Here is a 24,268-nt window from a genome sequence, read left to right on the forward strand (position 1 = left end):
TTTATGTATAATCTGCGCAATGTTCTTTATAGAGGACAAACAAATAAAAAATGGAATTCATCTTCAACACTAGTTTTAATTTTGCAATGTGGACAAAATCTATTTTCTCTATTTGCATGCGCGGATCCAGAAAATTTTTCCAGGGGGGGGGGTCCGAAGGATAATTGTGTTTGCCGGGGGGGGGGGGGGGGGGTCCGAGGCATATTTTCGTGATAATTTTACTATGTAAATTTAATAAATTTTCATTTTCCAGGGGGGGGTCGGGACCCCCCCGACCCCCCTCTAGATCCGCGCATGATTTGTGTTATTATACCTGCCAGTTTCAATAGCCAGGCGATGTGACGATAGTCGTAATTTAGTTATATATTTCTGTAATTTAATGGAAATAGATTTTATTAAATAGTATTGAAGGTGTATACCATCGATAAGATATTTGTAAAAAGAACATTTTTTTGAATTTTCAACATTTGCAAAAATATCTTGTTTTGCCTGATCAAAAATTCTTTGTTTTACAAGTTGTAAAATACCATTGTTTATTTTTTGGTTAGTCCATATATAAAAAAAAACGAGGTCAATGAGAATTTTCTTTACATCGAAAACCCAGTTTTTATAACCGTGTTCATATATATAAATATGATGACTTATAGAGCTAAAGACACCTTGAATAAAAGTCGGATGACTCAAGGTTGATATTGAACTATATATAAATTAGATTAATCATACGATCAAAGATTAAAATAATACTTTTTAAAAACAATATCCAGAAAACCACTTAGGTTTTCATTAGATATAAAATCAATTAAATATATTAAGGTTAAATAGAATTCACCAAAATAGAAGCAAATGTAAAAACATGTTTATTTTTCAATTCTTAGCATAACACTTTCAATATCATGTAGTTTAAAGTATTTGAGACAGTGCAACTTTATAAATAAGATGAAATGTCGCAAAATACAGTGTGTTGTTAAAGGGAAAATAAAACATTATATATAAATTTGTTATAACTAAAGAAAAATTGCAACTAATTACGGGTTTCTAGTAGTAAAATCTTGTTTTCTAAAACCGTTGCGATTTAGCCGGTTACTTTTGTTGAACATATGTGTTTTATAATAGATATCTCATCTGTATTTTTTATAAACCAAAAAAGCAAAGGAAACTATGAAAACCTAGTCTGATTTCTTTTATTACAATGTCGGATTTAATGACGTGAAAATGAAACAATAATGATATCCCAAGTTAGGGAGGTATTGGATTTGTTTCCGGGTAGTATATACATTAGTATCAGCAAATCCAAGATTTAATAAACAAAGCATGATATTGAACCATAGATGCATGTATATACTGTAAAGAATAAATATGTATATCTAACAAACTACACGTATTATTAAAATGTAAAATGGAAACCCACTAAAATTAAAGTCGATAAAAAAGCTCAGTGACATGAATAGTGATTACAAATATTACAAACATAGGGCCATCTTTTGGTTCCTGAGGATCGGTTATAAATCAGAATCATCAAAAATCGAGGTAGCACAACTGATTCAAAAAGACACATTTGTATAGGCTAATAGACTATAAATACTACAAAGGACATAAATAGAAAAGTACAAAATACGTATACAAATGACCTAAAAATTACATACAACAGTGTAAAAAGTGACATTTTTGTAAAGTAAAATATCTATCAACAATCAATGATATGTAAATAAAAAATATATTTTTTCAAAAAGCAACAAATAACACATTTTGGGCGGACATTATTTTGTACAGTAACACAAACATATAACAACGCGGATTATAATTCAAACTGCGTGTAAACCATTTCCTTAATTACAACAATGTTCAAATTGCACTCACAACAAAACAAAAATCCTCACAACACGACAAAAGTCTACACAGCCTGGTCAGAGGTGGACAAGAAATCCTTGAGGGCTGTGTACTTGAGGATCAGGTTGCTGAAGAACTTGTAGCTGTCCCTCATGATGATGTAGTCCCGATCGTGGTTATCGGACCGTGACATGGTCCGGTACCGCTGGTTCATGGCGAACTCTCTCCTGGCGTAGTGCTCCTCGCTGACCTCGGCGTTTCGGGTCCTCAGAGCGTTTGAGAGCACACAGAGCAGAGACTTGATGTTCCGGTAGATGGCGTTGAGCGCCGGTAAGAAATAGCTGCTCTCGAAGGCCTCCTCGTCCCAGCGGGCTTGTTCTATAAAGACCATTACCACCGACAGCTTTTGGTAGTCTGTCAGTAAAATGTCCGTCAACTGAAACCAACAGAATACAGCATTATAAGTAACGTTACATGTTGCAGAAATAGAAATACAACCTCACGTGTGTCCCACGCTGTTTATCAGTACGCAAATACATGAAATGACAAAATAATGTATCTATTCCGAGCTATAATTCTTGTAGTATATTGTTTTTCACCTTTGGATTTTCCAAAGAATTTCAGCCTCACCTACTTTCCAAGTTTAGATATTTGTTTTTGGAGGGGGCTGTCGGATTATCCAGAGGACAGCATAGGAAAAGTGCGATTTGATAAGTACTTTTATTAATTTCCAATAGAGCAAGGGGGAAGTGAAATAATTGTGTGTAGTGTCAACACGTGAGGAGCACGTGTAGAGCTTGTTTCCGCTCTCTAACGCAATGAATGATATAGATCACACTTAATTTCCAATATCTATACATAGGGACTTTTTGGTGTTTATGTTTTGAATCCCCTCGACATTTTGTAACTGGTACGTATGTGTAAATATTGGTATCAATAAACAACATTGGGTTTGTTAAATATATCTATAACATCTAGATAGAGAGAATGCTGCTAGTTTCAACACTAGATTATTAAAAGTTTTGTAAGATCATTAACAGACTGATCGGTGTTGTAGGAAACAAACAGGCGTTGACTTACGTTCATTTCTGAGATCATGCGCATGGCTCCTCGGAAGGCGGGGGCGGATGGGAACCCGTCTAGTTTTATGTAGGGTGCGTCCAGGTTGTTACAGCCACCCTGAGAAATTCGGCCCGAGGTTGTCTGTAACGAAACACAATAATGTTGACACTAAGCCTTAGCTTAACCCTAAAAGCTTTAAGTTGAAGTAAAATGTATTTCCTTCTTGATATCAACGGTAAATAAACGGTAAAGTTTTGTTGTTCTTACGTAGTTTTGTTTGAGCTCCTGAACTTTATCCCGGGCCTCTTTCATCTGGTTGACCAGTTCTCCCAGGGTCTGAGGGAGTGACTGAGGGGGTGGGGTGTCGTTTCGCAGGAAGTCAGGGAGTTCAGCCATGGGGGCTTGTCTGGGGGTCCCCACACAGGGGTCTCTCCATTCCTCGTACCGAGAAGTCGGGACCGGGCTACCAAAGCTTGCCATGGGAATCAGTATCAGAACTAGGATCGTTAGTTTACCTAGGACACAACAACAAGAAAAGTTCACTTACTGATAGATATTCAGTATACACACTATCATACTATATATAGGTCGTATACTGGCGCCGTCTTAAGTCTCTTATAGATACGTGTTTATAAAATTAATAAATGAATTGTACCGAAATATAATTTTTTAAGACTATGTTATCTTTCTTAAGTCTTTAACCTCTAATGTTTTGAATCATAATTAAACAGCAAGAAATGTGACAAAATCATACTGCTTTACCCATTGTGTTTTCTTGATCAGTAATCGATTAATAATGTTGATCAACGATATTGTTTTATATATAAAGCTTTAATATGCATCCGGTGTGATTTTGATTGGCTCGGATACAATTCATTAAGTTTCCTTAATTTGCATCCGCTTAAACTCCAAGTTTCCCCAACGAGTCAAGCCGACATGCTGTAGGTATCGATGAGAGTTGCCTGAACCGCTGGATAGAGAGGGGAATGAGAATTTACATCAAGTGTGCTTTTTCATTGTTTGTCTAAGCATCTTGTATTGCTTTTCCTATTTACTGATAGATGTTTGGATAAAATGTCCCAACTCTCCAAAAAATCAAATTATTTCGGCAATTCATCCAAACCTAATTGCACAACATTTAGATTGGTAAGCTGTAAATTCCTAATTATGGTTATCAAATTTTAATTCTATAATAAGGCAGTAAAAGTTTTTCTATTACATATAAATTTTTAATTAAGGCAATTTAAAAAAATTGAAAGCTTTTAATGGGAATAAAAGATTATACAAAAAATCATAAGGATTTTGTGAGAGAAAAATAAGGACTAACAATTTTCTTTAAAAAATGTCGCTATATTTTGAATAACGGAAAATATTGTTTGGTAAAAATTGAAGTTTGTCCTCGAGTCATTTGTGCATGATTTTAACTTTTTATAGAACTATATTTCGTGTTAAGCGAAATCTGTCAGAATATTAACAATTAAACACAACTCGCACGGGTTACAATTTTATTTTAAACTCATGGCTTAGAATATTCATTTTTTAATGTTGACTACTTGTCGTAAATAAAACAATTTTCATATTTGCCCTAGAACGGTTTTAAAAATATTGAAAAATAAATAAACAATGAATAAAGTATCAACAGCTTTTTATTAAATTGGAAAGTTAAAAAGAATTGAGATATCTTCAAATCTTGATCATGATTTAATAAAAAATCTTCATGAGAATTTGTGAAGATTACTCAGTAATTTTTCTAAATTGAAATAGCTGTGCCTAAGTTTTCCCGGCGGAATGGTCAAGTTGGGGTAGGGGTGTGGTTGTGTGTGTGTGTGTGTGGAGGGGGTGGATAGGGGGTGTAAGAACAGTGGATACTTCCGGCGTTTTTAGCGTTCAAACTTTTCAGAAAGCTTCAATTTCCTTTTTATTTGACGAAATAAGAAAATTTAGTTTCCTTTGATTTACAGTTAGGCACGTGTGTATGATAGATCTGAGAAAGAAAGTAGTCTGGAAACAGAACCGGGAAACTAATGGACATGTGAACAACGTCCCGAAGGAAACATTAGTTCATGTACATGGGGACTAGAGTATTGTCTCATTCCTACAGAGGCCGTCATATAGATTACTTTCCCCTCATGCAGCACTGAATCACTCGGTAAATTTGCGACTAAAGATAAATTTCCAAAAAAAATAAATTAAAAAAAATTAATAAATACTAAATCTACATTATTGACATTTGTTGCCTTTTTTAGAGCTCATAAAAAACACTCTACATATTGTTGACAAGCTATCAATAACTTTCAGTTTTGACAGGAAATGTTTTCAAAGTAAGCGTGTTGAAACTGACACATTATTTATGACTAAGTTTAGAAGAACCATAATTAAAAAAATACATTATTAAGAGTCGCAATCTTTAACTTTCAGATGGTATATTCTTTACAACAGTTACGAAGCGATGTTTATCAAAACAACTGTAAAGAAAATGAAATACCGTGGATATTCAATTGTGGATAAATTAATGGTTATCAAGGTTGTCATTGTGTTTATCTTTTTTTCTCCGATCAAGCCTAAACTGTATAATCTGTAATATGTAATGATGATTATTTGTACGTTATACATTGTGAGTAAACGTCACAGAGACAATACCAATGTACCATCCAAAGTGTCAAAACTGTTAGAACCATAATACACTTGTTAGGTAGGAATTTTAATTCAAAACTTAAATTAACTAAACTAATCATTAATAGAAATTAATAAATAGGCCTTCTATGTGTAAAACAATTATTCTAATACATTGAATAATGTAATGAATAAAAATAAACGAAATCAGCCTCAATTAAACAAATATAATATTGACATAAATCAAAGTTCCTTCATCCTAAGTGAAGGCATTTACCCACTGAGTCTTTATCTGCTTTAGATAAAAGAGAGATAAATCTAAATCTAACCCTCACAAATAGTATTTCAATCTAGCTTTGATCAATAAAAATTAAATGTAACTTTTCATATTTCACCTGAATACAGAATTATCTACAGACAGTGCATCACTTCGAATAAAAAAAATTATTATGTTATCTTATAATCAAAATATACAGTCTGATATAACAGTCTGTCCTCCGTAATTCTTTTTCATCATATTTTCATTGTATATATTTTAAATATATTGTTTATTTATACTTATCTAATATTTATTTAATACCTATCTATTCATTAATATCTATTCATTTATAAAATGTTCCTCTTACTTTTAAACTGTATATAATAAATGAAATGATATATAATGATTAAACTCATGTACCATTTCATAGTTTGAGTAAATAAACTGAATTGAATTGAATAAATTTTACCCTTAAACATCATTGTGAATAGTTAATGAGTTTACCCATTACTTGGAAAAAGACCCAGAGTGAGAAGTCAATTTTGTTGATTCTAAAGAATCTGATATTGTTAAATTGCATCATTTTTTCTTCTTACATTTGGGGTATATGACATTGCAAATCTATTGGATAAAAGCTAACTCTCAAGATGTAATGTCGCATTACATGTAAGTAAATTTACCATACATGACCTCAATTTATGTTAGTGCTAATACGATAAAGATCCCGAACTACTCAATGAACGAGACCGCTAAAATGGACTCTGTTATGCCCACTACTACATCTTATGTCCTGATGCTTCTTATTGTAACAGGAAGGGAGAAATAGTGAGGGACCAGACCGGGATTCTGACCCAGACCTTCTGAGTCTGGTGCTCTATAAACTGAGCGATTTGGAGCCGATATTCGAAACGGTCTGGTCGTCACAATGTAAGGACCTTGTATTCGGGGTTATTAATTAATGAAAGCAATTTTTTTTAGATACTAGTATTACTTAGTAGTGTCTTCTTATGGGCAAAGCTTCAAGCATGCATTTCCTGAATTGTACAGAAGATGGCACACAAGAAAAGGTTAAAAAGTTTAAAGAAAGTTTTGCAACGCAATCAGAGAATGTTTTGTGTAAATATTAATATACACGTTGTAGAGTTGTTAGCTAAGGGAACTTTTCTGCATTTGACCTTCACAAAAATGAATTTTAACTTTAGATTGAAAGGTAATTTCGACACATGTATATATACATAGTTTTCCGTCGCCATGTTCATCAACCTTCTTATGCTATCAAATCACTGGACATAATTCAAACATGTACACATGGCCATCTTGGAACTGGGTTAATTGTGCTTTGTGAGTGTAGTGGGAACAACCCCTCTTCCGCCTATATACGTATATAGTTTGACGTTCACTGTCAGAGTTCAGATTCTGGGCCCCGGCAGGTGAAGAAGTACTACTTCCGCCAGAACAGGAAGTGAAATGGATGCTAGGTATGCAGAGGAAAGAACCAGCGCGGATTACAAATGCAAAACTACGATTCCGAAATTCTATTGAGTCCAGAACATGGAAGCAAAATATTTGTTATAACAAAGAGCTGGTAGTTTCTAGTACTTACCATTTTTCAAACCAAACTTATATTGAACAGTTAACTGTATACATGTAATCCTATTTGGAGTGTTGATAGGTCAAATGTAATTGAAATAAGATATACTACGGAGTAATCATGTTGTTTGGTAAAGGTGGTAGTGGCAGTGTATGGATATCGTGTTGGGGGAACGGTCATTTACTGGGGGTGGATTCTGTGGACCTATCATTGTTTGGGGAGGGGGATAAACGTAATACACACTCTAGTACTGGGGATAAATGTAATACAATTTGTTAATTAACGTAATACACACTGTAATATTGGGGATAGTGTAATACACATTGTAATTATGGGGATTAACATGATATACACTGTAGTACTGGGGATTAACGTAATATACACTATAGTACTGGGGATTAACGTATTACACACTCTAGTGCTGGGGATTAACGTAATACCCACTCTAATACTGGGGATTAACGTAATACACATTGTTTTACTAGGGATTAACGTAATACACACTGTAGTACTGGCGATTAACGTAATACACACTGTAGTACTGGGGATTAACGTAATACACACGCTAGTACTGGGGATAAACGTAATACACATTGTATTACTGGGGAATAACATAATACACATTGTACTACTGGGGATTAACGTAATACACATTGTACTACTGGGGGTTAACGTAATACACATTGTACTACTGGGGATTAACGTAATACACATTGTATTTCTGGGGATTAACGTAATACACACTGTAGTACTGGGGATTAACGTTATATATAGTTTTGTTCTGCAGATTAACGTAATACACATTGTAGTACTAGGGATTAACGTAATATACACTGTAGTACTGGGGATTAACGTAATATACACTATAGTGCTGGGGATTAATGTAATACGTATTGTATTACTGGGGATTAACGTGATACACACTGTAGAACTGGGGAAAAATGTGATACACACTGTAGTAATGGGGATAAACGTAATACATGTTGTAGTACTGGGGATAAACGTAATTCGCACTTTAGTACCGGGGATTCCCTTAATACACACTTTAGTACTGGGGATTAGTGAATATACACTGTAGTACTGGGGATTAACGTTATATATAGTTTTGTTCTGAAGATTAACGTTATACACATTGTAGTAATGGGGATTAACGTAATACACACTTTAGTTCTAGGGATTAACGTAATATACACTGTAGTACTGGGAATTTACGTAATACACATTGTAGTACTGGGGATTAACCTAATATACACTAGTACTGGACTTTTTTTATTTTTAGTTGGGGAGAGTGGTTGTAAGAATATTGGGATTTCCCTCATACATCGATTGTTTCTGCGGTAAATGCAAAAATGTATTGGTAACAAAGGTCAGAATACTGAGTGTGTGTACATGTTTGCATGACTGATCCAGAGATAGACGTTATTAATTTGCACCGAATTTTTCATTGTATAAAATTTTGTAAACTGGCTTCATGCATGATTTTTCGTTTCATACACCTCTCACTTTTATTATTAAAAAAATTGACCTAAGAAGAATGTTTGATTTCCGGGTAACAGCGAGTAATTGTAAACACCTGTATTTAATTATTCATGAATGGAATGATTTATCGACAGCATACGTACGCAGTTTTGATAGATGGGTGATCAAGTAAATAGGATAAACATCTTTGGATATACAAAAATAACACAAGGCATCGGTTATTGAATTTTCCAAGGAAGCAGGGGTGGGGGGGGGGGGGGGTGGAGGGTCCGGACCCCTCGATCCCATCCCCCTCCCTCTTCTAGACCCTCGCACGTATTGCATCGATATATAGCAATTGTGCATTCTATAAACGATGGATGCGTTCTAGCAACGAGACTACATACATCCTTTCATTAGTTTTACATGGATACTGGAAAAGGGTCGATGTATACATGTCTTCACGTCCAGAGGTATTTCTTGAACGTGTGTGTTACTCACCTGGTGATTTTCCCCTGGAAGTCAATTAATGGGGACTAAACTCCTGTATATCGTCACATTAACACTTTTTGTTTGGAAAGATATCTGGGTTAAATTCAAATCTGTTCTAAAAACGGAATAGCCCATTGATTTTTATCTCACAAAATATAACATAAATGTAATTGACATTTTTCTGCTGAACACAAAGATATATACAAGTATATACATGAATATCAACAACACATGGGGGCTCCAAGACAGACTCTTGCTGAATATAAGGAAAGAAATTAGAAGAATATTTACTTCCCTGAATATCAATGTATGGCTACATGTAGCATTGATTTAAGTGTAGTTTTGAAGAAAAAAAATCAATATCAAAAAAAAAAATTAGTCGACGTGTTCCTGCTAAAAGACTTTTTTCTTCCTTAAAAAGTTAAACAAACTAATAATGATTAAAATTAAAAAAGGAAGAAATGTAAATAAATTTACATTCTTGGTACATGTTTATTTTTTTGTTGATTTACATTTGTATCTATCTATGTGTCTCATTAATTAATAAATAAGGTGTATTTCTACTTTTATTCATATCCCCATCTATAAATCTGAATGGTTAAAATACCTGTTTTATGCAGAATGCATTTTATTTAATTTAGGATGTTGGCACAGTCACGGATTATAAATGAATGTTCACGAGAGAGAGAGAGAGAGAGAGAGAGAGAGAGAGAGAGAGAGAGAGAGAGAGAGAGAGAGAGAGAGAGAGAGAGAGAGAGAGAGAGAGAGTCCATTGCTAGTAAATTCATATGCTTCATGTTTTTCCTAGAACACTCCATCTTATATGATATATATATTCCAAATACAGCAGGAAGAATAATTAGGGGCGCCAGGATCATTTCTTTATTGTTTCAGAGAAAATTTATAAGGAAAATGTAGAGGAGGGCGCGGCATCCAAATTCTGAGAAAATTTCGCGCAATCTACATCATTGTAAATGTTTTGATAGTTTTTTGGATAAGGATTATAGCGCGTCATTCGTTATTTTTTAACACATTTAGCTTCATAAAGTTCGGCAGTGTATATTTAGCTATATAACTGGCGTGGGGTTTTAGATAACGATTTGAATGAACGTGATGAACATATCTAACAGCTGTAGAATGGGTAATTTGAGAGAACAACACTATTTTCCTGTCAAAGGATGTAGGGGTGCTAACAATGCTTTATTGGGAGTCTAGATTTACCACCTGTTTTTACCATTATACAAACTTCATTAAGAGACAGCTTTAAATGCGATTAAACTAGGAGTTACAAACTCTGAATTCTTTATATGAATACTATTTTTATTAATGGTTGTTAAACGGCATCTAATTAAATGGTTCATTGACAAGAAATATGTTTATTGTTTTGCGGCACCATGTGTTGGAGGAGGGTATACAAAATACTTACTATGGTGATATGGGATATCTGTCGATATTAATGTGGATTAAAGTACATTATAATTAGAATACCTTCACCGGTTTAGAATTTTTCTTTTACACTATTTAACCAAAATAAAGCTTTTGAAAATTTTTGGAGAGGTAAAAAAAAGAAGAAAAAAACCTCCGGCGGGATTTGAACTCATGACTTACATATTCGTAGTAAACCATCTAACCCACTGCTCTCTGCTTTTAGTTGACTATACTGAGAAAGAAACTACTTATATAATTACACTTCATTTTATTGTTTATTTCGATAAAAAAATACATCACAACATGGACGTGTACAACACCACCTTAATACTCCAATTCCTGGTTATTTTTACAAACACTGATGATTGTGAATCTATATCAAACACAAACCTACCTCTCTCTCGATGCACTATTCATTTTGACAATACAAATAGTATTAATTTCTTATGACCCCCCCCCCCCCCCCCGCTTTAATTATTTCCCTTAACCCTCTGGCTGCGGCAGGGACATATATGTCCTTTTACCGCTGGCTGCGAGAGGGACATATATGTCCTTTGCGACGTCATGAACGTAAAGTCACTTCTCCCTTTCATTTTCAATGGATTTTATATCATTTTTACTCGATTTTTACTATATAGATTGATTTTAATTTTCAGAAACATCAACCTTTTGTTATAGTTAAGAAAAATTATTTAATTTTTTAGCAAAAATTTTGAAAATACGCATAAGATACAGTAACTCGCGACGACTTGATGTCGTAAGTAATGAGTGTTAAAGCAATTATGTTGCAATTTTCATGTTGATATTTTTTTTACGAGAATCTTATTTTCTACTAAAATGGCATAAAAATATCATGGTTTTTAAATATCTTTTAGCCCTATTTTTGTGTGAAAAGGCTGTTAAGAAGCTTAATTTGAGCATAACTGATTTTTTGTCGTCCTGTACAAAAATTGATACTTATTCATTTCGTTCTCCTTTTCAATTATCCCGGTTATAAGTATGAAAACATCATACAAACCAAGAAAAAAAAATAAAAAATGAATTTTTGCAGTCGCCATTACCAAAAATTGATTTATTCAGTCGTCATTACCCCCCCCCCCCCCATCCCGGATCTTCATCAGAATAAAAAACAAAAACAATTATAATTAATACATGCAGTTTCTCATAAATTGTAAGAGTACATTATAATTTTCTTATTACACAAATTACCGATATCCGAATGCACACCATGAATCACATTTTTAGTTTTAATCTGAATGATATGAAAGTGTTATTCCTCTGCTATGAAACAAAATGCAGAGTATGGCTTTCCATGTTGACTAGCGGTATTTGCAAGTCATCAGATCGTTTTCAGAAATATGGAGTCTTTAGTGCCGTACTCAAAGTTTTCCTATCTAAGATTTTCTAAAAGTACATGTATGTACGATATGAAACCCTGGTAGAAGTCTGATATAAATTTTGCGATAATCAATTGTAAGAACTGAATGAACTACCAAAATATCACAATGAATTTGCAGTCTAATAGTACCTGAAGTTTTGAAGGGAATAAATGGAGAAATCGATCCATCATCGATTCTTTCTGACATAAATTATGTCTTGTAGAAACTTTCAAACATACTAACCATATATACAAACATATGTATCATTGGATGTCGTCTTGGCCGTCATGCAATGATTTTGTGATGGTTTATTTGTACGTAGATACTCCTACCTGTACACATACTCGAACAATTATGTACATTCATCCACTTTTGATATAAAGCACAACTTTTTTGAGAAAAAGAATTGTTTTAAGATGGGGGGGGGGGGTGTCATTAAATCTACGTATTCTTTTTCAGATATTACTTTAGTAAAATATTAAACGACTATCATCATTTTGACCGTACATAATTATATAGCACGCTAAGCACTGGATTTGGAGATCCCTTTAATACACAATAAATGCTTACAAATTCTCACTGGAAATGTACTCATTTAATTTGTAGCAGTGGTGTTTTTTTTAACAAATGTCAACAAAGTAAAAACAAAATCAAGGTATTGATTTACTACGTATATAATTTATTTCATGAAAGGTTTACTTTCACAATTGATCACATACGTTGATGTTTGAAATGTGATTAACATTTTGCAAGCAACTTCTTCAATTATATAATTACCATATAAAGGACATCATTATATGTGCTAGTGCTATACCTATTATACTAGTCCAGTACTTAACCCTAAGATTTAAAAATAATTAACGAAAATACAACTTTTAGATAATAAACATCTACAAATATTTAAATTACATATACACATGTAGTTGGAAATTAAAGTATTCCGATGTGTTAATTACTTAGTTGTCGTAGTTTACGTACAATATAATTTTTGAACCTAATAGAAGGGCAATGCAAGTTTTCATCATGACATCAAACGACAGTGGTGTATGAAACAGCCATAGCAAGCACACATGAACGAACGTACAAAAGACGTATTTCATGTAGAAAAAAACCCAACAATTTTAAGTAAATCTGAGACTTTATTAGATTGTCTTAAATTAAAAAAAAACAAAGACGAACTGACTGCTATTAGTAGATACTTTATATACTATATATACACGGCGAAATAAGATGTTAACATGTTTCGAAACATTTGATTTTAAAGGTTTTTTTGGCCAGATATCAGACACTATATCCTTTAACAAGACTAAATAATCCAGTATTTTTCACAGTATAACACTACATGCATAAGTCCAGTAAAATTGTGAAATTATCAAGAATAAAGATTTATACTTGGAAAAAACTACACTTGTATACTGTGTAACAGTTGCATAAATGTAATTAAAAGGAAAGGATGTACATAAAAAATGCACAATGCCAAAGAAATGATATGGACGGTAAACAATTGGTATATTCTAATAAATTAGGGGGCTGCAAATTCTCTCTCTCTCTCTCTCTCTCTCTCTCTCTCTCTTTCTCTCTCTTTTTCTTCTTTCTCTCTCTCTCTCAGAATTTTCTCTGAATGGGGAATCGTAGTTGTAGACCTTTATTGTTTTTGTGTTCTGATTATGTCTCTGATGTGATGCAGCCATGCGAAATTCTAAGAGTGATATGTAGTGTTTGTGCACTTTGATCTAGATCTATATATACATGTAACCACCCCCCCCCCCTCTAAAAAACTCATACAAAGACAAATTGGTTGATACAACAAGAAATGATATTGTATTTAGTATATTTTCTAAGAATCTTTTGTTTACATGCTTGAGAATATCTCATGATTGTTCTTCAACAAATGTATAAAGATACATTTAAAATACTTTGTCAAAGACAAAAATGTCTCATCAAAAACGTACAGTTATTATACATGTATAAACATATTATGTTCTTGCATATATATAAAAGACAGTTGCCTTATAATCTATTCATAGTTTTCGGTAAAGATTATCGGGTTCACTGGGCAGACTTATTACATGTACGAAACGATCTGTGTTGATACTGTATATAAGTCCCATATTGACGCTATGCTATGGTAATAGAAAACAGCTACACATATGTCCACGCTTTTCGATACAATTATTGATGAACATTTTCTAAAACATAAATATCCATCAAAAACAATTTTACATCTATCTAGTTATTTTCATGTAAATACAAGAATCAAATAGAAAACACCATAATCAGAAGATTTCCACAGCTAATATGAAACGTACGAAACCATGTTGCCTTAAATTTTGATAAAACGTAAAGTGAATAGTTTTTAGGGGTGTTTGATTATTTTTCTATATATATTTGTTTAAAATATCGCAGCATACATGTAATTCCCGTGCACAAGACTAAAACTGAGCTATCAATATGTGTTTAGTCAATATTAATCTTGTGAACAAGATGGGTTATCCTGCTTGTTCGACAAATTGCCAGATGATGATGGTCTGATATACAAAGTAGATCCAACAACGTGTCGGAAGTCGGAAGTCCAAAAAAAAAAGGGGCGGGGGTAAGAAATCAAATTTCAAAAAGCTGTTTATCTACGCAAGGCACTGTGCTTCTTTGTGGGTTTCTGATCCGCTCTGCCTCTGTGAGAAGCGGAGCGGATCAAAAACCCTTGACTTTGAAAGATGGGCACTGTGTTCTGTTAAGGTAATGTTTGTGGCTTACGTTGGATTTTTCATTCTAAGAAAATGCACCCAAGTTTATACATGATATTTTATTCACATTCATAGTCTTTTTTATCAATAAATTTAAAAGATTTTGTTCGTCCCATTTTAGAACTATTAATGGTCAGATTTCTTTATTTTAAACTGCCGATTGAATAAAGTTGCAACAATTTATCAAAATCTACATCATATTTGGGGATGGGAGAACGTTTGTGAGTGATACATGTATATATTAGTATCCAAAAATATGCAATTATAATGTTGCATTTATCATATCAATCGTTACTTGTAATTTTCAAGCAATTTCAAACAATACACTCCAAATGAGATTTGATAATTTTGTCCGATTCCTTTACTTTAAAGGTAAGAATGATTCAGTTTTCAATTGTGCTACACGATACCTTTTTTAAATAAAAAAATATTTTTTTACAATAACCAAATATCTTAGCAAAAACAAAGTTTTATTTTCTAACAATATAAAAAACAGTCCGCTTTATATGTAATGATCACAGTGACTATTGAAAAACTGTTTCTTCTTGTGCTCGCGTTCTCTGTTGTAAACGGTATACTTTGACTAGTTACAATGTATTATTCACCACGTGATTTCTAAGTCATTGTAACTTGTGATTATAGTACCGCTACTCTAATTTTAGACCACTCATCACAATATTAGTTCCACCCTCTATGCATAAATATGAAACTGCTCTTCAATTTAAGGCAGACAAGTCTAAATCCCAGATATTTGCAGACCAGTAAAAGGGGAAAAAATAATTTATTGCAACGCAGTTTAAAACCATTATGACAATAGATTTCTATTGGAATTTCACCAAACTTTTAAAAAAAGAATTAACGCAACAAGAATGACCGAAAAAGGACACAAAATGCGGCGATCGGCGCAGTCATCCTTTTCTGATTTTCTTTTAAATGTAACCTATACTACTTTTATTAAATTTGAGAATACTGTAAGTTTATATTATTATTAAGCCTCACATGCATTTATGATCTTTTATAATTATGAATCAAACAAATGTTGCTTCTGCTTCTGGGCAACTGCAATAAATCCAAGGATACAGTCATGAAATCTTGGGAAAATTAGTGAAAAAGACAAGTAAAAAATTACGGCATTGTAATCCGCACTTGCAAATAGAACGCGCACTTGTTATATTCCTTGAACTTTGAGAAAATCCCGCGTAAAAACGTCAAAAACTTATGACGTCGTTTTTAATGTCGCAGTGACGTAAAGTTTTCTGTTCAATAACGTCGCAGCCAGAGGGTTAATGTTTGGTGAATTGTGTGAGTTTGGCGATTCGTGTGTACATACGATGTATATAGAGTGTTTTAATGTACATGTTAAGTGTTCACTCAACAGCAATGATAATGCAGGCGAACGGTTCATAAATATTCAATTTAAAATGAATATTAACTACGTAATAAATAAGTCAAAAGATACACGAAGGTCTTGGATACGTTAATTAAAGTTAATAAGAAACCAGCCTTGAGAGTTCGTTGTACGTCATTGAGAGTTCGTTGTACGTCATTGAGAGTTCATTGTACGTCACGACTTTCACAACGCAAGCGACTTCTTGATTTCAACGAAGGCCCCAGTCCAAATAGCAAAGGAATGCAATAGAATGCAATAGAATGCACGCCCCCGCCTCAATAAATTTGGCCATGTTTATTCATTAAACATATATGTAAGTTTTTATACATGTGTTACCGAATTTCGCTGGAAATTTGTTCAGAATTACCCGTCAATTCAAAGCCCTTATTTGTAAGGTGTACAGGTGTGAGTTTATACAAATAAAAATAAATAGATGCATGCGTGTGTGTGTGTGTGCGTGTGTGTGGTTTCGGTGGGGGCTCGTGGCTGTTCAGGTAAATCAATAAGGGAATTACCCGCTCACGCGATATTTTCATAAACTTAATTATAGCTGCAAGTTTGCAAGTATAAGGGGGCAGCTGCTAGGAAGAATTAAGAGCACTGGGAAAAATGTCATACGGAGGAAAAAAAAAACATTGTTAAAACCTAAAGATACATGAAATGTATGAAACACACGACAAAATTCAAGGCTAGACGTTGTCTGGTGATACGTTTCTGAATTAATTTATAAAGGAGATAACATTAACATTAATTAGCATTGTCTTTTGCTATAATTCGTTATACTTTAATAATTTTTACACTATTCATTGGCTCGTCTTTTTCTTGTAAATATAATATGTCATGTATTTGTCTGTCCTGGAGTCTGAATCAGAAATACATGTATACATGACATGTATCTGTATACTAGGGTGATATAAACTCCTAACGTATAAAGCACCGTCTATGGGAGACTGACCGTGGGTTTTAGACGTCAAGGTTGACGATGTACAATGTACTGGGTTTCCTCTATCTGGGTTTAACATTGTAATACATGTACCATGAGTTTTGATGCAATTCAAACCAATACTTGATCTCTGTCAGTGTCCATGAGTTATTGCCCTTTGGATACCAGATGTATACAGGCACTTAGCATCGGGGAGGGGGGGGGGGGGGGTACAGGGAGGTGGGCCTATGACATAAATATTGAATTATCACGTACGGAGTTACCCCCCCCCCCCCCCCCCCCCCCCCCAACGCAAACACTTTTTGTGAGTATGTAAAAAATTGAAATGAATATAAGGAAATTAAGAATGAATTTGTAGTTATAATAATTTGTAGTTATAATAATTTGTAGTTATAATAATTTGTAGTTATAATAATTTGTAGTTATAATAATTTGTAGTTATAATGAGTTTACTTCTTCCTCACGGATTAGGAGTGTCATGATTTTGTTGGTGTGTGTGTGTGTGTGTATGTGTGTGTGTGTGTTTTTATGCTTGCGATTGTAACGAAACACTGAACATTTCTATCTTTAATACTATATCATGTCGTGACCCTTATGAATAATTGACCCCCAAAACAACGTTTTACAGTTGTATATAAAGAATATTTTAAAAATGACACACAACACAGAGTAAGACGTTTTACTCTGTGTTGTCTTTCGTTTTTAATTTTTTTTTATATATAAAACCGGATACTGATATTTTTTGGATTTAACTATATACAATGTATATATAAATATATTGTATTGCATGATTCTACTTTAGCATATTATTTATGTCGCTGATTTTTGTAGATATTGAGAGAAATTAACATTCTCTGATGGTAATACATGTGCCTCCTCCCCTCCCCCAAAATACACACACATACAAGGATGATTACTAATGTTTCATTATTTTTTTATCAAATTAAATTTTTTTTATAATGAACAGTAGTATAGTATACAATGGACCGTTGATACCAATATTAATATAAATTACCGGTAATATTCCATGTAAATCTATCATGTGTTTTACCCATACTATTGGGATCGTAATACTGTGTACATGTATATACTTATATTGCTATCAACTAAATGTCAACCGATTGAATTTATTTATTTACATTTTTGTCATTTTCAGTTTACACGTTTTGACCTTCATTATTAATCCAAAGGGGTTAAAAGAACGGTAACTCGTGTAGCTGTACCGGTGTTTTGAACATGGGTCGCACTCATTTATCATTTTAAATATTTAAAGACCTAATCTCCTCGAAATCGATATAGTAAAATACAACGACAACAATGGCAAACTACGAGTAAATCAACATAGAATGGGCGGAGATAGCCGCTCCCATAACTCCCACCCTACAGAACTCACTTTCGCTTTGGAATATTGGCAATCGGGGGGTCTCTTGACGCATTGAAAGTAAATTGTTCTGATCTTTTCTTAACCTAATAATTTCCTCGGATATTTTTTTTAAACTTTGGCATAACAGTAATCTGACAGTAACCAGACGTTAACCAGACGCGCTCGTTTATTATTTATTAATTAATTAATTAATTAATTAATTTATTTATTTATTTATTTATTTATCTGTATTTTTTTAAAGTACTGTACATGATTTATGCATGCATTTTCTTTTAGTTCACAATCAAGATTCCTTAGTTTCACAATAATTCTGACATTAATCCCATCTTTTAACACTCCATCGTCTCAAGCCACGGGTATTGCACATGGGCCAAGCCCGTTATAACATTAATTTCAATGTAACCATAAATATGGTTTACATGGAAATTAATGGTAAAACAGGCTTGGCCCCCGTGGGGTTTAGAGTCCATGATTGAATGGACAGAAACCCGTGGCTTGAGACGATGATTACACGCCAGTAACGTACATGTATGTTGACACAATGATTGGAGAAATGAGAGATGTATACTCGATTCATCCTCTGTATTTTATATTTTAAAACCATTCACATTGAATTTAGTGGTTTATAATTTCAATTTCATTGGTGCAAGAATGTACCCAAGTTACAGAGTTCTATTACATAGTTTACACATAGCTAGCTGTATAGATTTAAACATTGATGGTGTTTCCCACTAGTATTTTTTTTATATATTTGACTCGTGATTACTGATAGCGTGGATATATTAAGACAAGCAATCTAATTAAAATTAGAACTTCCATCCGCTCCCCGGTTTTCGATATCGATAATCGGTAATTAGATTGTAAGACAAGGTGACATTCATCCTCAATTTTGGCTCTACAGAACCCATACATTCAGTTATTACGCAGAAGATTTCTTTGACGTCCTTTTGTCTATGGATACATTATGTGATGACGTTCTGATTTACTGAGTTGTTTTCTGTAAATACAAGGAATGGGTTTCAGCAAATAATATTGTAGTGAAAATGGTCAATGATGTCTTTATTTAACATTCATCTAGATGAACTATTGATATCTGCCATAAGATTTTGCACTAAAGGTCAATAATTCTTTGCTTTATACATGTAGGTAAAAAATTGCTTTTATAACACATTTTGTCTTGGTCATTCAATATGGAGCCTAAACCAACTTCAAACAATCTGTCCTTGATATTTGACACCTAGTTAAATACCTTTTTTCAATTTTGTACACATTCTAAACGGTAAACGGTAAACGCAGAAATGCATGGGTAAAAATATGTCAGAATTTGTCAGCATGTCAGAATACTGCATGTGTACATGTTTGCATACTAGTAATTGATCCAGATACAAACGCTATCAAATCTGTCCAGAGTTTTTAATTTCATAAAGTTTTGTAAACTGACTGCATGCATGGCATTTTGTTTCATTATACACCTCTCACTTTTACTACAAAAATTGTTTGATCAAAGAAGATTGTTTGATTTCCGGGTATCAGCGAGTAATTGTAAACACATGTACTTTAATTATTCATGAATGGAATGATTTATCGACAGCATACGTACGCAGTTTTGATAGATGGGTTATAAGTAAATAGGATAAACATCTTTAGATGTACAAAAATGACACAAGGCATCGGTTATTGATATACTGCATGCGCAGATCTAGAGAAATTTTTTACAGGGGTGGGTACGTTACTAATTTTACTGCATTGGTGCTTTTTAAACAATTCTCAACACGTGAGTCACTTTGATAATTTGGAAATGTAAAAAGTATAATTGATTTTCAATTGGAAATATTGCTTTAGAAGAAAAAATAAACAAAAGGATAAATGAATAAATAAATAAATAAATAAATAAATAAATAAATAAATGAATGAATGAATGAGCACGATATATACGGAAATGTACTGTCTACACATGCACACTATTGCTTTAACAATGAAGTTGCTTCCCTTTTCACTTAAATGTAAACAAAGAGCTTGCAGAAAAAAAATGTAAAACTGGAATGAATGTTTTTTTAAAAAAATTACAATTGAATTATCTTATGAGAATTTCAGACAAGTAAAACATGTTTATATTAAAATATGTGTTTATTTATTCTCATTATAATGCAATTCATTATGATAAATAATTATGGAATACAGTACGAACATTTAAAGGAAATTAAATTTTTGTCCCCCGCCCCTCCCCCTTTAAAACACCAGTTCAAACTTTACGAGTTTGGGTTTACCTCCCCCTTACCCCCCCCCTCCCCCTCCAAAAAAAAATAAAATAAAAAATTGGGTCTATATTCACCCCCCCCCCCCCCGAAAAAAAAGAAAGAATAAAAAAGAGAAATATGGTGTACATCTATCCCTCTCCCCACTATTTTTTTGTCAATATAATATTGTTGAATGTACAGTGTGTTTGTTTTTCTTCCTATAAGTCTGTTTTCAATTTCTACACACTATTACAGACATTTACGATAAGTATTTCATTTCTCTGTCAGTTGTACCATAGCTGTTGTAAGGCAGTAAGTATAATATGATATACATGTATGTATTAAGAGTACAATCTAAGCTATTAGAACTTGTGTCGAATCCTTTAGACATATTTGGTCAATAAGATCTGTTCACTTCATGTTTCCCCGCCCAATCCACCCTGTCAGATTTAAACACCCGCCCAAAATTGACAAGAAGGTCACCAGGAGTGTTAATATTTTGAACCCCCCCCCCCCCCCCCCCCAGCCCTAAAACTTAAATTTAAAATTAGTTAGCGGTAGGGTGTTGAAAAGTATGGAAAAGTGGCACCGATTTCTCAGTATTGTTATGCAATAAGGTGGAAAGAAACTCACCGAGGCGGGATACGCATAGACTGGTGCTTAATCAGTTCACCGAGGCGGGGTACGCATAGACTGGTGCTTAATCAGTTCACTGAGGCGGGGTACGCATAGACTGGTGCTTAATCAGTTCACCAAGGCGGGGTACGCATAGACTGGTGCTTAATCAGTTCACCGAGGCGGGGTACGCATAGACTGGTGCTTAATCAGTTCACTGAGGCGGGGTACGCATAGACTGGTGCTTAATCAGTTCACCAAGGCGGGGTACGCATAGACTGGTGCTTAATCAGTTCACCAAGGTACATACAGTTACTGGACAGTTTATGTAAATGGATGTAGGACTATCCAACTAGAACGCTAGCTTAACTACAATTAAGATATATACCGACAAGAATATCTACACAGAAAAGTTCACGATTGCATTGACTGACACACACTGCATGATAAAATTGTTTGTTTTCAATAATGAAAAAAGAATATAGAAATTTAAAAATGACCACTTTTTACTTTGCAGCATGAACCCCCCAAATCAAGTTTTTGGTTCAAAAACACCACACAGCCACTATTCATCTAAGTAATTTTTATGTATTTAGACACATTGGGGGAGGAATTACATCAATGCAATATATATCTGGATGGTCAATGAACTATAGGTCTGTCCCAAGATATTTATGCAGCACGTTTTCTAATCAAAATACATTTACCTATGAGAAAAGTGCAATTGAAATAGATGAAAGGAAACCTTCCAAGATATTTTTTTCATACAGTATCATTTTTCACTCGGAAAAATTCTCAGGAACGAAAACTGATTTCTTGCGTAGAATTATAATGGGGAATGTTGACATCTTTTCTCCATTCGGAAGTCAATCGGAATACCTCACACAGTTTGTCAACGCTAGTATCATCCGGGTCTGTTGTAATACAGAATCCCCCCGTAGACATCTCATTATTTAGCTGTGTATTGTAACCTGATAAGCTAGAGGGGACGTTTCAAAGGAGAGGTCTTGGAAATTCTTCATACATTCGAATAAACATCTTTTGAACCCACATATTTTAACAAATACTGAGTAATTAAGCAAATTGTGAATCGAGGATATCTTGGCAAAGATTATAAGAAATAACAAACCAGAAAGATCATATCCCCATTTACATGTTAACTAGCAACTTATTATATACGTAAATCATTACTAGTCTATATAACTTTAAAATTAATGCAATAAACCTAAAATAAAATTAAGAAATTATGTGGGCATAAATAATTTCAAAGTAATACGTTAAGTTTATGAACCAGATTCATTGTTTTCAAGTGAGCAAGCCCTTTATGATATATAGAACATCTGCTTTCAGTTTTAATTAATCATATTAGTTTTTGTCAAATTATTCTTTGTACTCGTAATTCAAATCATTTTAATGCTTATCTCATGCAGATTAATTTTACAGAATTAAAAAAAAAGAATTTTTAATTATTATTTTTATTATAATTATTATTAGTGTTATTGATGCAACAGTAATACAACTGAGTATTAAAGAATGCATGCATCTTACCTTCAAAATAAGATACATCCATATCAATTAGACACTTCCTCTTACCTTCATATGTATTGTTTCTGGGTCACTAGGATCAATATTCAATCGTATCGTCCACCCTTCGTGTTGCACTCTATCTAGAAATATCTTGGCCGAGTTACCTTGCCAACCACTTGACACATATACTCGGTATAGTAACATTGTCACCTTCAGCTGTCAGCATTACATGTTTGTCACCTAGATGAAAACGTATTTGTGGATTCTTTTGTCAGAAACAAATTGAATTCAAACGGATTCAAACGGAACAAAACAAAATACTACAGCCGCGATTTTTTCACGTAGTTTTATTTCGGCAAAAACAAAGTTTTATAATCGGTCAACTTGTGTAAAGTTGTGTATCTGTATATGCACATACTTCCGTAAAATATCATTGGATACGAGGTAGCAAATTAGAGAAAATATTATCTTTCTTAACCAAATAATAAATCGTCGCTTTTCATTAAGATAAAAAATTTCAGAGACATTTAAATGGAATGAGGAAGTAAATATACAGGTAAGTTCTTCCTGTGTGAGATACTATAGAGATACGTGAATCGTCGTGTAGAACGTCACAACCGCTGACCTATATCTGTAGTTAACCTATTACCTCGGAGTAACGCGTTCATTCCACAGCAACAGCGACCGGTCATGCTATTTGAGGGAATTACATGCCTTGGTTTAAAAAATGATTTGAAAAAAACCCACTTTATCTATTTACTAACACAAATATGAAATATTTATAGAATATTACGAAATTAAAATCAAATTCCTCAGTTCATAGTTCAGAAGTTGGACAAAAAAGAAATGGTGATGACAATTACCGGTGAAATAAAATACCCCATGACTTTATCTTTTTCATTTGAATACAAATTAAGACTCCTTCACACACTTCCATACAAGACCATTCTTCTACAATACTTAAAGATATGGATTTTTAGCATGTCTTCGACTTCAAAATGACATTATCAATTTTGGGCAAAAAATCAACTTTAAAAGTTTATTGACCTATTCATAAAAATAAAAGCCCCTGCAGTATTCGAACTCGGGACCTGGGGGTTGGTGAACCGAAGCTACACCCGTTGCGCCATAAAGTTAGACACCAAATGTTGGAGATATAAACTGCTTCACATTTCGTTAAAATCAGCATGTTGTGACGTAAAGTAGAAGTCACGGAGTGTCGAGCATCCTTAAAATAATCCATTTTTATCTCATATTTTCAGCAAAAAATGTCTAGCCCTTTTGGTTTAGGCTAAACAATTTTAGAAAAATATCTAAAT

The 24,268-nt window shown here is 33.5% G+C and overlaps 1 protein-coding gene across 2 annotated transcripts; it reads right to left on the reverse strand.

Moving 5' to 3' along the window:
- Positions 1-1,165: 1,165 nt before the first annotated feature.
- Positions 1,166-23,185, reverse strand: LOC105319064 (uncharacterized). Of its 2 annotated transcripts, none has more exons than XM_011416484.4 (4): positions 23,016-23,185; positions 3,157-3,404; positions 2,908-3,030; positions 1,166-2,263 (listed from the first exon to the last, which is right to left on the reverse strand). In XM_011416484.4, the coding sequence occupies exons 2-4, from the start codon at positions 3,367-3,369 to the stop codon at positions 1,892-1,894; spliced, it is 708 nt and encodes a 235-aa protein (XP_011414786.1). In that variant the 5' UTR covers positions 3,370-3,404; positions 23,016-23,185; the 3' UTR covers positions 1,166-1,891. The 2 variants fall into 2 exon arrangements, with proteins under 2 accessions (XP_011414786.1, XP_011414779.2); XM_011416477.4 differs by lacking the exon at positions 23,016-23,185 and adding an exon at positions 3,652-3,697.
- Positions 23,186-24,268: the final 1,083 nt, after the last annotated feature.

Source organism: Magallana gigas, chromosome 8 (assembly GCF_963853765.1).
Source record: "Magallana gigas chromosome 8, xbMagGiga1.1, whole genome shotgun sequence".
Taxonomy (NCBI): domain Eukaryota; kingdom Metazoa; phylum Mollusca; class Bivalvia; order Ostreida; family Ostreidae; genus Magallana; species Magallana gigas.

What these genes read in the sequence shown, in the direction of transcription:
- LOC105319064 (XM_011416477.4), bottom strand. An exon ending in AGGAGCTCAAACAAAACTAC is followed by an intron (nt 3,031 to 3,156) that starts GTAAGAACAACA and finishes GTTTCGTTACAG; the next exon opens with ACAACCTCGGGCCGAATTTC. An exon ending in GCATGATCTCAGAAATGAAC is followed by an intron (nt 2,264 to 2,907) that starts GTAAGTCAACGC and finishes TGTTGGTTTCAG; the next exon opens with TTGACGGACATTTTACTGAC.